The sequence below is a fragment of the Lycium ferocissimum genome, chromosome 8 (assembly GCF_029784015.1).
Source record: "Lycium ferocissimum isolate CSIRO_LF1 chromosome 8, AGI_CSIRO_Lferr_CH_V1, whole genome shotgun sequence".
NCBI lineage: Eukaryota > Viridiplantae > Streptophyta > Magnoliopsida > Solanales > Solanaceae > Lycium > Lycium ferocissimum.
Genome location: NC_081349.1, coordinates 61,782,001 through 61,795,101, shown reverse-complemented (window position 1 = coordinate 61,795,101; position 13,101 = coordinate 61,782,001). Strand labels below are relative to the sequence as shown.

Genomic DNA, 13,101 nt, shown 5'->3' with positions numbered 1-13,101 from the left:
GGTCCAGAAGTCCACACATGCACAAAACTTTTTGACGACCCTCATTAATTGAATAGGTGGAGGCAGTGGGACCTACAACACTCGCCCCATTTCTCCCAATACCCTCCTTGCTCTTCAAGCTATTAAACCCAAAATGAATTTATTTTGTCTTTTTTGTCTGACGCTATTGCACGATAAACTATAAGGGCTCGTTTGGTTAGAAAATAAGTTATCCCGGAATAACTAATTCCGGGATTGTTATTCCACCCTCAATGTGGGATAAAAAAATTATAATCCCTGGATAACTAATCTCGGGATTAGTTATCCCGAGTTTTTATTCCAACCAAACGTAAGATAAGGCAACACTAAATTTTTATTCCAGGACTATTTTTATTTATCCATCATACCAAACGAGCCCTAAAGGATACCTATGATGTCTTTTTTGGAATTGAATTTAACCAAAAAAAAAAAAAAAAGAGTTGAATTTACTAAACGATAACGTTAGTATTTACATGAAAGAGCTTTTTAATTCAGTAGCTCATAAATTGGCACTTTGGTAACTTTAAAAATGACCGACAATTTCTCCAGGAACTTGTGAGTTATAAAAATGTCAATGAATAAAAGAAAAAGGAAAATATTTTAGTGTTATTGTAATTTTATTTTAATTTATACATAAATTAGTTTCCGATTTTAGACTTCCTTTTACCACAATAAATTCTTGACATTATTTCAATTATGTAATTTTAAATGTCAAAGATTTTTTTCTGGATATAAAAAATATAGGGAAAAAGACATTGAGAGGCCACTAGCAATAGAAAAAAAGGCTCAAAAAGGCTTCATTTTGGGCTTAATACCGAGTTGGCCATTCGGCCCATACTATTCTCAGACGCTAGCCGCCCAGGCCACACTACGGGAAAAAAAAACAGACGTTTTGTGGCTACTTTAGTCGCCACAAAAGGTTTGCTATAATAAGAACAGGACTATTTGTGGAGACTAAAAGTCGCCACAAAAGGTCGAATAGTCGTCACTAAAAGGTTCTCTACAAAAGGAATAGGACTATTAAGATCAACGAAAAAAATATGTATAATATGTGTATAATTAGTAAGTATACGTTAATTGAACCTCAATGAAATATCTAAAAACATGTATAATATGTGTATAATTAGTAAGTACACATTAGTTAAACATTTATTAAACAGAAATTATACATTAATTATACATTTATTATACACAAATTATACAACAATGGTATATTTTCTATACATATACTTTAGGGATACATATTCTATACGATAATGATATAGTTTCTCTACGTGTGATACATTTTTTTCTAGTACTTATAGATAGCCGATGACGAAGCAACAAGAGTCTTCTTTGGATACTAGATAATGTGAAGCCGTACTGCAAGCACGGGCCCAACACAAAAATTGAGTCGGTCTGATAACAAAATTATGAAAGTTTTATTACATAAACACAATTACAATTCAAATAGCATTTGTTATAATCCTATATTTTCACGTACATACTAAGGGGTTGAGCGCTAGCTTTGGCGAGCTCCTTGCCTTCCACGATTGAACTGAAGGACTCAAATCCCATTAATTACATATAATCTCTTTTTCCTAATTGCTCTCTCTCCGGATGTAATACGAAGAAAAAAAATTACAAAAAAAGTACAAAACAACTACTGTATCTTAATCCTTTTTAAAGAATATGCGTACACACGTCTTAGTGTTTTAGGGGTTCAATCTAAATCCACCTTTTTTCTTTTAGTTTTCTCTATGTTTAGCTTTAATTTTTCACGAACTTATTATGACTCTGTTTTGGATACACCCCTTATATTTTAAAATCAAACATTTATACCTCCTATGCTACTAAAATTATACACCTTCATCCTATGAGGTATATTTGTACTAAGTATATTAAAATGTAATTATTAAAAATAAATTACAATTATAAATAAGAAGCTATTATGTATTTATTTTATGAAATTTAATAAAGAAGATAAATATTTCTTTGAATATCTTTATTCACGCATTTGATTAAAATAGAGAATAAATATTTACGAAACATGTATCTTTAGAAACTTATTAATAAGAAATGAATACAACTTACTGAATAAGATATACCAGATTATTAGTAATAATTTCCTACACTTTAAACATAATTTACTTTTATTTTATTAAAAGATATAAGAATCTTTTAAATATTTATTAATAACATAATTTACTTTTATTTTATTAAAAGATATAAGAATCTTTTAAATATTTATTAACACATTTTTTTTAATATTCTGTTAATTTTGTACAATAACCAAATGTGAAAGTAAAATTTAATCATACCTTATATCTGAAATTTTTTCTTCGAATGAAATAAATAAAAAATCTTACCGTAAAAATATTTATTATTTTATGCTTATATAAATGGAGCAGTAATTATCCGGTCCACGCAAAATATCACTACATCATTGAGGACCCCACGCATGAATTCTTTATGTAATGACTTAAATAAATGCCCTCAAAATGAATTTTAATCTCCAATAACTAACATGTCGACAATTCAAATTGCATTTGTTATAATCCTACATTTTCACGTACAAACTAAGGGGTTGAGCGCTAGTTTTGGCGAGCTCCTTGCCTTCCACGATTGAAATGAAGGGTTCAAATCCCGTTAATTGCATATAATTCCTTTTCCCTAATTGCTCTCTCCCCGGATGTAATACGAAGAATTTTTTTTGACAAAAAAAGTACAAAACAACTACTGTATCTTAATCCTTTTTAAAGAATATGTGTACATACGTCTTAGTGTTTTACGGGTTCAATCTAAATTCACCTTTTTTCTTTAGTTTTCTCTATGTTTAGCTTTAATTTTTCATGAACTTATTATGACTCAGTTTCGGGTACACTCCTTATATTTTAAAATCAAACACTTATACCTCCTATGCTACGAAAATTATACACCTTCACCCTATGAGGTATAATTGTACTAAGTATATTAAAATGTAATTATTAAAAATAAATTACAATTATAAATAAGAATCTATTATGTATTTATTTTATGAAATTTAATAAAGAAGATAAATATGTATTTATTTTATGAAATTTAATAAAGAAGATAAATATTTCTTTGAATATCTTTATTCACGCATTTGATTAAAATAGAGAATAAATATTTAAAACATGTATCTTTAGAAACTTATTAATAAGAAATGAATACAACTTACTTAATAAGATATACCAGACTATTAGTAATAATTTCCTACACTTTAAACATAATTTACTTTTATTTTATTAAAAGATATAAAAATCTTTTAAATATTAATTAACACATTTTTTTTAATATTCTGTTAATGGCATGACTTTTTAATGTAACTAATGGTAATGGCTTTAAATAAATGCCCAGGACGGACGACGATAAAGTAGATCAACCGACTCTTCTAATAAGCCCGTGCAACACAAAAAATAGTATCACATTTTTTTTTAGTCTATCTAAAAAAGAATGATATATTTTTATATTTAGAAATCATTTAACTTGAAATTTCCCCTTTTACCTCTAATGAAATGATTTAAATCCACACAAATATCTATGACTTATTTTAGACCACAAGTTTCAAAGATCTTTCCTTTCTTTTTTAAACTTCGTCTACCAAAAATCCATACATAAATTAGGACGAGGAGAGTACCTTTTAGTAATATAATTATGAAATTTTTATTATAGAAAGTATTATAATTCAATTAATTGAAAATATCAATAAATTATTTTACTTAGTCCGCCTCTCCCATATATGACTTTCCTGGTTTGGTTCTCCAATTGAAAGATTTGAAATACACCTTCTCCTATCGAGTTTTATGTCATCGTCTCTTTCTACTCAACAACACTGAAAAGCGCTTTCATGTGTTAGCATTTGTTTATCTTTAGAAACTTATTAATAAGAAATGAATACAACTTACTTAATAAGATATACCAGACTATTAGTAATAATTTCCTACACTTTAAACGTAATTTACTTTTATTTTATTAAAAGATATAAAAATCTTTTAAATATTAATTAACACATTTTTTTTTAATATTCTGTTAATGGCATGACTTCTTAATGTAACTAATGGTAATGGCTTTAAATAAAGGGAAAAGGGTCAAATATACCCCTCTACTTTAGTTTAATAGTTAAATATACCCTCCGTTAATCAAAGTAGATAAATATACCCTTTCCGTTAGTCAAAGTAGATAAATATACCCCTTCCGTTAAGAAAGTACACAAATATATCCCTCAGTTGACAGAATCCCCAATTCCACCATTAATTATCCGATTTAACTTTAAAAAAATCATGCCCGACCCGCCACGACCTGCAAATTAAATTCTTTCCACCCAAATATACCCACCAGCACTACAACCGACCCAACACAACCACCACCACCACAACCAGTAAATTTTGCATAACCATCCTTAACCATGTCCTCGGACATCAGTAAATACATTAAATCCTTAGTACAGTATTTATCTACTTTGACTAACGAAGGGTATATTTAACTATTAAACTAAAGTAGAGGGGTATATTTGACCCTTTTCCCTTAAATAAATGCCCAGGACGGACGACGATAAAGTAGATCAACCGACTCTTCTAATAAAGTTAAATCTGAGAAAAAAGATGCTTGTAAAATAATCGAGAAAAGGACCAAAATAATCCCTTATCTTTAAGGGTAAGTCTAAGCTAATCCCTTATATGGTAGTGCCTTGTGTATGTCAAAGTGGTACATACTTTCAAGCGGAAATCATCTCCTTTTAACGGTTCCCTTAAAAACAATATATAATAATGAAGCAATTTCTTCTTCCCAAACATCATTGAGGATGAAGAGTAAACTATTATCATTTGTTAAGAATGATACACATGACGTTTTTGTGATTCTTATTTAGTGTTACGACACTGATCAGTTCTGTCGGTGCACTTCGTATTTTTGTTTACTGGAGAATCCAAGTGTCATTATGAGTTGAACTTAACTGCTGCAAAATAGCTATTTCTTCTTTCTTTGAATGAGTATTTCCTTGTCCTCAAACTCAGTTGCGACATGTTATACTTATACGAGGTAATTTTAACCTGAAATGAAAGAAGATTTTTACCACAATTGTAATAAAGATATAGGTGAAGTTATTTTCCTTAGATTGCAACAACTTATACGGCAAAATTCGACATCTCTTTAATCTTTTCGTTCTGCAAAGTGGTAAACAGAAAAGGAAATCTCCGTTGCTCCATCATCTTTTCAGAATTTCTAGCTGTGTCGTTGATATTCTTCTAAAATACTAGTTTGCTTTCTCCGCTAATACATTTAGATCAACTTAAACAATCCTAAAACTACACGGGAAATGCAATGATTCCTATACTAGTTAAATGTAGTTACAAGAAATAAGCAACATCTTAGCAAAGCCTCAACACACCTTGTACTACACAAATACAAACTAAAGATGACCGCAGGACCAGACAAACAAACCAAGGAAAAAGAAAAAATGAAAGGCTCGAAAATTATTTCATTTCCCAGAAAGCAGCTTGTGAACATTGACAAGCAAACACTAGAGCAGGTGAACATATGAAAGATAAGATTAGATTAAATCTAAATCAGCCACGGAGATGAGGTACTCCAACAATCCAAGTGATAACTACGCCTCCCCTGAGCATTGTTGCTGCTTCTTACCAATTAATCATCTTCCAGATGCTGTTACAAGTGTCAAAGGTAGTTAGCTTTGATGAATCAAATTCGAAATTTTCAACCACCTTCTTATCTCTCTCCACGATTTCTAGGATTGGTCAAGGTGAACCGAATTGCTGATGAATGACATAAAATCTTGAAAACCAACATAAAAAGGTGAAACAAGAAAAGAATAAAAAGTGAGTTTAGCAAGCAAAGTAGGATACGTCCTGATATTTTGGATTGATCGACCAAGTCCGGGATGATACTTGTAACAGAGGCATACAATGATAGCTTCATCCTACAAGATTAGAGGGGAAAACTCCAAGAGATTAAACATATACATGAAAAAGCTCTTAAAGAAGTAACAGAGAAAAGGAAAGATCACTAAGACCCCATTTTAACAAATAACCAAACGGCAATCGCACACTGGGGTACTACTTTAATACTAAAGGAAAAGGTTAAGAAAGAAAAAGGAATTTTGTGGATAAAAAAACTGGTATCCTTGCAACAGGATATTTCTGCAAGCGACTCCTACAGAGTGTAAACCGCTAAAGAAAAAAAATTAACATGGTCTAATCAGCATCAATCCCCAGATGATGTTCATGAGGTAAAGCTGGAGCAGAGGCCGAGATTCTATTGAACAACTGTCTAAGTTTAGCTAACATAATAGACCAAATTTGATTTTCAAAATGAAAAGAAAGATAGATGACGATAAATTATAATTCAGTTCCTCATCTTTGGCCTGGTGTAAAATTGCTCCCCATCTCTCAGGTCTTGTTCTGTTGTCCTTAACTTTCAATTTATGCAGATGAGGGACTTGTTAAGGGATCTACTGAAACGGACTTGAAATGCCACAAACTTCTTGCATTTGATGGGCAGTATAGAAAGAGTGCAATCTTAGTAGTTTCGAGAACAAGGTTGAACCCATCAGCAAAATCAAGTATAACCCATCAGCAGAGGCAAAAACACTTAGGTGGGAAGAACCCTTGGTGGATAGAGTTACCCGGTACATGTGCTGATGAGAGGTGCGAGGTGTACGCAAGCTGGTCCGTACACCACAGTTATCCAAAAAAAATCAAGTATAACTGTTTGTGACTGCTGTCATTTTGGCGCATTGCAGAATGTCTAGATAGTGGTAAAACCCTCAGAGGTATCTTTTCTTCACAAAAGACACTCTTAACCATTTGACCGCCCTAGGAGTAATGTAACAATCATGCTAATAATCATCGCAAAATCTCTCGTGACCAAATGCCTAGTACTCTTCAGAATTAGAAATCTGTAGACGTAGTTGTCGTGGAATATTACACAAATGGTGGTCACCGAACACAACATTGGGAAATGTACTAGTGGCGTAACCCTAGTGATTACTCCTGTCGTACAGTTTAAGCACCTTCCTGGTGCTATTTAACATTAGATTTTTTTACTTTTACCTGATCCAGGAAAAGGACCTCATGACTGCAAAAGAGACTTTGGACAGACAATAATGATTGTTCAAACGAAAATAAGCAGTATTTCCTTCTTTCAATGCAGTCAAAATTAATGAACATGAAAGGGAAAGAGGAAGAAAACCCTGGTTTCTTGCAGAGGCTATCGAGTAAGGAAAGAAGAACCAAATATGGAGCAGAGACTTTTTAGAGATAGACAGACATAAAAAAATGGGTGGAATTTCCGGTGGAACTGGACCACTTCAGAGTTCTTCACATTGTTGTTATAAATCACATATCGTCTTTACAGCAAGTACATAAAGTCTGGTACCTTACTCTTTTGCCTGTTCTCAAGAAGACACAATCTCCTTTGGCATGCCTGATTGTCCAATTCCACCTCTCCCTCCCTTTCCTTTTACCTTTAAGCTCTTACTTCAACACAATACCCTTTTTCCTCCTAGGTATGTTTAGACGTTCATTGCATGTGATCTTAATATTCCTTTCGTTTCAGATTGAGCTTCCTGTTTGACTACTGAGGCTAAATTGGATGTTTCCCATAGATATAGTTACCTCTGGGTTACCACTAATATACCTAAAACCTTTTTTTTTGAAATGGTAAGAGATCTGTATTGAAATCACAAAAGCCTCTGAAGGCCATAATTACAAGGAAAGAGAGATAAATATTAACCATATGAAAATTCTACTATACTATAGAGACTCTAGGAAATGTAATAGAGTCTCAGTGTCATCTATGTACTCTTGTTTACTCCAAAAATGCAAAAGCAGAATACAATCAGGCTTTATCTTCTTGATTGGGTTGCTTTTGGTCTTTGAAACATCTTAAAAGTATGCTATTGAATTCATGTGACATCTTTAAAGTACTCTAGGAATTGTAATAGAGTCGCAGAATACACTAATATACCTAAAACTTAAAAGTACTACTCCTGTCCAATTTATGTGACATAGTTTGAATTCCACGGAGTTTAAGAAAGATATGAAGACTTTTGAAACTTGTGGTCTTAAATGTGTCATAACATTTGTGTGGCTATAAAACTTTTGAAACTTGTGGCCTTAAATATGCCGTAACATTTGGATGGTTATAAAAGCTTCTCATTAAGGGTAAAATGGAAAGTGTAAAGTTAATTGTTTCTAAATTAAAAAAGTGTCATTCTTTTCGGAACGAACTAAAAAGGAAAGTGTATCCCGTAAACTGGAAAAGAGGGGTAAGTTTTGTTTCATCCAGATAATGCCAAATCACATGTATATTCAATTTGTAGAAATACTTAGTTGGGCAATAGTTACAACTAGACATCCAAAGATGTACTGTGGTAGTAATCGATCTGCAGCAGTCACTAAGTTGCTCGGACTTAGGTGCGGTTGTCCGATAAGGGTGTGGATCTAGAGGTGGGATCCATCATGATCTAAATTTTAAGATTCGGGTGTACAGATCCAAGTATGGATACGGATGCTGGGATTCAGCTAAAATTAATTCAAATACCTAATAATAGAACTATAAAAATATACCCAATTTATAGTGGACAATTTAGAAGAAAAGAATGCACGAATTTTTTAGAGCAAGTTTGAATCTGTAATTATTACTCCCTCCGTTTCAATTTATGTGAACCTATTTCCTTAGTAGATCGTGCCAAAAAGAATGACTCCTTTCTATATTTAGAAACAGTTTACCTTTATGCAATGGTTTATAGCCACACAAAATATAAGTGACTCATTTAACACCACAAGTTTAAAAGTCTTCTCTTCTTTCTTAACCGTGCCTAGTCAAATAGGTCCACATAAATTGAAACGGAGGGAGTATTAAGTACAGATGCATCTCCTTACTGTTTTTCTGGTGTAACATGGCTATTGCAAATGATTTAGAGGTGTAACATGGCTATTGCAATAGCCCCAGCTTTCTCTATCGATTTTGGTTGAAGTACCCAAAATCGTTTGACCAAATCGGGTACGGATCCCACACCCACGTCGTGTCGACACAGGTACGGCACCGAAAGTTAAAAGAGTCCGAGCAACTTAGGCAGCAGATGGGATGTTAATGGACTAGCTTAACAATAATTGGCATATGGCAGATACATTCAAATACTTGTACCACGTTGTGTTATGGAACAGAGTTGGCAAATTAATTACAGAATATGACATAAACATGCTAGACCCTAGCAACCTCTTAACATACTTTGACAGCATAAAGTTGGAAAAGCTTACTGAGTCAATATATCAATGTCTTTTCTTTTTTGATAAATGAGAAAACCTCAAGGGCCAGCGGGCACGGTTCGAAACTCGGAGGATGATGAGGAATCAACATATCAATGTCACCATGGGATTGTTTCAACGAAACATTATAGAAGTATGTTGAAAGTAAATGTCTGACATAATCATAAACATATTAGAGTACTAAAAGAGGTTCTGATTACTTACTCTGCTCGAAGCTGATCTTGCTCGAGTTTCTTGAGCAATTGTCTTTGCTCCTCAATAGAGGCTCTTTGATGATCTAAATCATTGACCTCATCGGTTATAACTGTGTTTAAAAAAAGGTGCCAATCAGTAAGCATAACACTAAATCATCATACATGTATCTAAAGTTGTCAAATATACTTATCTAAGTTCTTCTCTTAGCAGCTGTTCTCTCTGGATCTCCTGTTCTAACTCTTTCTGCAGCTTATCTATTTCAGCATCTGCAGCGGCTTCAGATTGTGCTTCTGTTGTTCTCTGCTTGCACGCATTTATCTTTTCTTGATAATCTGAGTATATGTAATGACTTGAAATAAATTATTTAATCCATTCAAATTCAGAAATCCAGACATTTCCAGTTACAATCATAAATTAATGCTCGAACAAAGCCACTAAATATCATGGCAACACAATTCCAACTTATATAACAACAACAGCAACAACATATCCAGTGTAATCCCACAAGTAGGGTCTGGGGAGGATAGGGTGTATACAGACCTTACCCCTACCTTTGACAATTCCAACTTATATAATAAAAAAGAAAAAGTATAACTGAGGGACTTCATAGGAGCAGTGCTGGGACCTCGAAAGGAACCAAAGTAGTGGTCTGTTGCCAAGCCACTAAAAGGACTTCACTTCAGAAACAAACTATACCAAAGTAGAAGTATCACCAAAACTATCAGGATTAAGTAGGTAGTAGCGCCAATTTTACACTACATACAATACATACTACAAAAACCCATGAGGGTTGGCATGAGGGCATCCAGATTCCAACAGTAGTACTGATGTAAAGGCATAAAAGCCAAAGACAGACACTCGACAATCCCCGAATGTTAGTAATAAGAGAAACATCCAGGAATCACAATATTTTGGAAACAACAATTTTGACCCGACACTTCAGTACACAAGCAAGCAGAAAATGGTTTCAGTTCCATCTAAGGAGCACCCAAGAGTGTGGCCTAGTGGTCAATGAAGTGGGTTGAGAACCATGAGATCTCAGGTTCAAATCCCAGCAGAGACAAAAACACTAGGTGATTTCTTCCAATCTGTCCTAGCCTTGGTGGACAGAGTACCTGTTGCTCGTAGGAGGTGGCAGGTATCCCGTGGAATTAGTCGAGGTGTGCACAAGCTGGTCAGTTCCATGTAGATAATGAGAATTATCGACTAACAACAGGTACTAAGAAAAAGAATCATCCAGCAGCAACAACATTGTGAAGTTTGTCTATATTGATTCACCATTGCAATCTTTAGGCAAAGAAGTTTGTTTTTTCACTACATAGCTTACAAGGAGCAAGGAAGATCCTATTGCGTAGTGGTGAACCTGAGGATTGAACTTGTGTACTACGGTTCGATTTGTAGCTCTCTTGGCAACGGGATGTCCCTTGGGAACAATCATTAAGCTAACTTTTTTTTGATAACATGGGAACCCGCAGCCGCTACCCTTCGGGTGCGCACAGGGTAAACCCAGCTCCTGTGCAACAGCTCGCAAACCACATAGAAGAGGTAACGCGCACTAGAAAGAAGTTAAGCTAACTTATCTAGAAAGAAGTTGACTCAACCCCCATTTTACTCTTTTGTCAAAGAAATGTTACTAAATAAAACATCCAGAAATAATGATATCATTAAAAAGCAAAGTTTCAATTTTTTAACCAAATACTTAAGTAACAGCTAATGGGTTTTCAGTTCCAAGTGAAAAGAAGTATCTATAAAGCAAAGGTGCTATTAGGAAAAAAAAACTGCATCCAACACATTGTAAACTCTGTCTATATCACATTCAAAGTTGCAATCTTGAAGCCAATTTTTTAACAAAATACTTAAGTAACAGATGATGGGAAGGTCCAGTCGGGCACTGCTAACTGTGCCCTGCAGCTTAAATGGCCATTGGGTTGTCTCTTGGGACAATCGCAAGCTATGTAACACAGCAAGAGGTTCTTTCAAGCACCATTTCCTAAAGTTTTCAAAATCCAACATAGTGAACACGATTTTAAAGGTGGAATCTTTAAGCTAACTTATTCTTTCTCACATAGTTTATGAAGATTAGGGAAAACCCCAACTGGGAAACAACGACTGATATTCAAACTTTAAGCCAGGAAATCCACATAGAAACTCAGTAAAGTCCCAATTTCAATCTTTAAGCTAACTTGTTAAAGAAAACCCCAACGACCTCAGGCCACTGATATTCCAACTTTAAGGCAACAAATCCCACAAAGAAACCCCAAAAAGGAAAAAGAAGAAGCCCACCTTGAATGGAATCTTGAAGGAGCTGGTACTGAGAATGAGAGTGTGATTGAAGAGCATTAGACTGCTCTAAACACTGTTTGAAGAAACAAGCGTCTCTATCATCCTTCAAGAAATCAACGAGATCTTTACTAAACAACTTCAGTTTCTCCACATCAATGTTACTCCCATCCACCATTCTACAACACGTTTAGGGCTTGTGTTTTTCTTTCCCCAAAAGGTACTTACTAATTTGAAAAGAAGGGCGGATTTAGCAGAGAACAAGAAGCCATTTAAATTTTAATTAAGTGATAAAGTTTATAAGAAATACAAAAAATAAATTTAGGTAAATCTCATATTGTTATTTCTTTAAATAAATGAGTTTGAATTCATGTCGGCAATTTTAATTAAGTGATAAAGTTTATAAGAAATACAAAAAATAAATTTAGGTAAATCTCATATTGTTGTTTCTTTAAATAAATGAGTTTGAATTCATGTCGGCTTAACGTATAAAGTTCATTAGCTTTATTAGAGATAAATAAAATTTGCTTATAAAGCATATAAATTATTTATAAGTATTTATAAAAATTAATATATTGTATATATATAATTATAAAAATTATGTATAAAATTTGTCGGTTCGGTTTTTTCTTCTGTTTGCTTTTAGTAAAACCAAAACCAAACCAAGTATTATCGATTTTTAAAACTTTAAAACCAAACCTAACCCAAATAAATATCAGTTTATTTAATTGATTTGGTTTTGATTTTCGGTTTGGATCGATTTTTAACCAAACCGTGAATACCCCTAGTTCTAATAATATCTAATTGTATTAAATCTAGCTATTAGGTGATCGCACCACAAGCATGTACAATTTATTATTTTAATATAAATATTATAATAATCAATAAGGGATATCCGTGCAATGCATGTAAATGAATATTACAACACTGAATATTGATCGACAAAAATATCCCCGAAACGTTAATCAACTTTTATGTCCTTTGAAAGATAAAATGTTTATTTAATGAAGCAATTATATGCCAGCTATAATTATAATTTCTAAAATATCACCTAATATGCGTAGGACATTGAGTAAACTAATTTAAAATAAATTTGTTGAAATAGGATTCTTTTTGCACTTTAATTAGTCAATGGATGTTTAGACGAGGTGATCACATCAATTGCCGTATGGATTGATATATTGTTAGAAATTATAATAGGATTATAAATTTAAACTACTCAACAGTTTAAATTCTTTTAGAAAATAATTAAGCACAATTAGTTCTATCTAAGACATATTTGTTAGCTTAAAGATTCGCTATACTGCTTTCGCTTTGA

At 33.2% G+C, this 13,101-nt stretch overlaps 1 protein-coding gene across 1 annotated transcript; it reads right to left on the bottom strand.

Annotated features, from left to right (window-relative positions):
• Positions 1 to 5,325: 5,325 nt before the first annotated feature.
• On the bottom strand, positions 5,326 to 12,041 carry LOC132068807 (kinetochore protein SPC24 homolog). Its single transcript, XM_059462541.1, has 5 exons — positions 11,787 to 12,041; positions 9,694 to 9,835; positions 9,513 to 9,614; positions 5,883 to 5,956; positions 5,326 to 5,764 (listed from the first exon to the last, which is right to left on the bottom strand). The coding sequence occupies exons 1-5, from the start codon at positions 11,959 to 11,961 to the stop codon at positions 5,658 to 5,660; spliced, it is 600 nt and encodes a 199-aa protein (XP_059318524.1). The 5' UTR covers positions 11,962 to 12,041; the 3' UTR covers positions 5,326 to 5,657.
• Positions 12,042 to 13,101: the final 1,060 nt, after the last annotated feature.

Excerpts from the sequence above, each read along its gene's own strand:
- LOC132068807 (XM_059462541.1), bottom strand. The coding sequence starts at position 11,961 with ATGGTGGATGGGAGTAACATTGATGTGGAGAAACTGAAGTTGTTTAGT. Across the intron at positions 9,615-9,693 it reads CTGCTAAGAGAAGAACTTAG|AGTTATAACCGATGAGGTCA; the intron begins ATAAGTATATTT and ends TTTTTTAAACAC. Across the intron at positions 5,765-5,882 it reads TCAATCCAAAATATCAGGAC|AAATCGTGGAGAGAGATAAG; the intron begins GTATCCTACTTT and ends GACCAATCCTAG.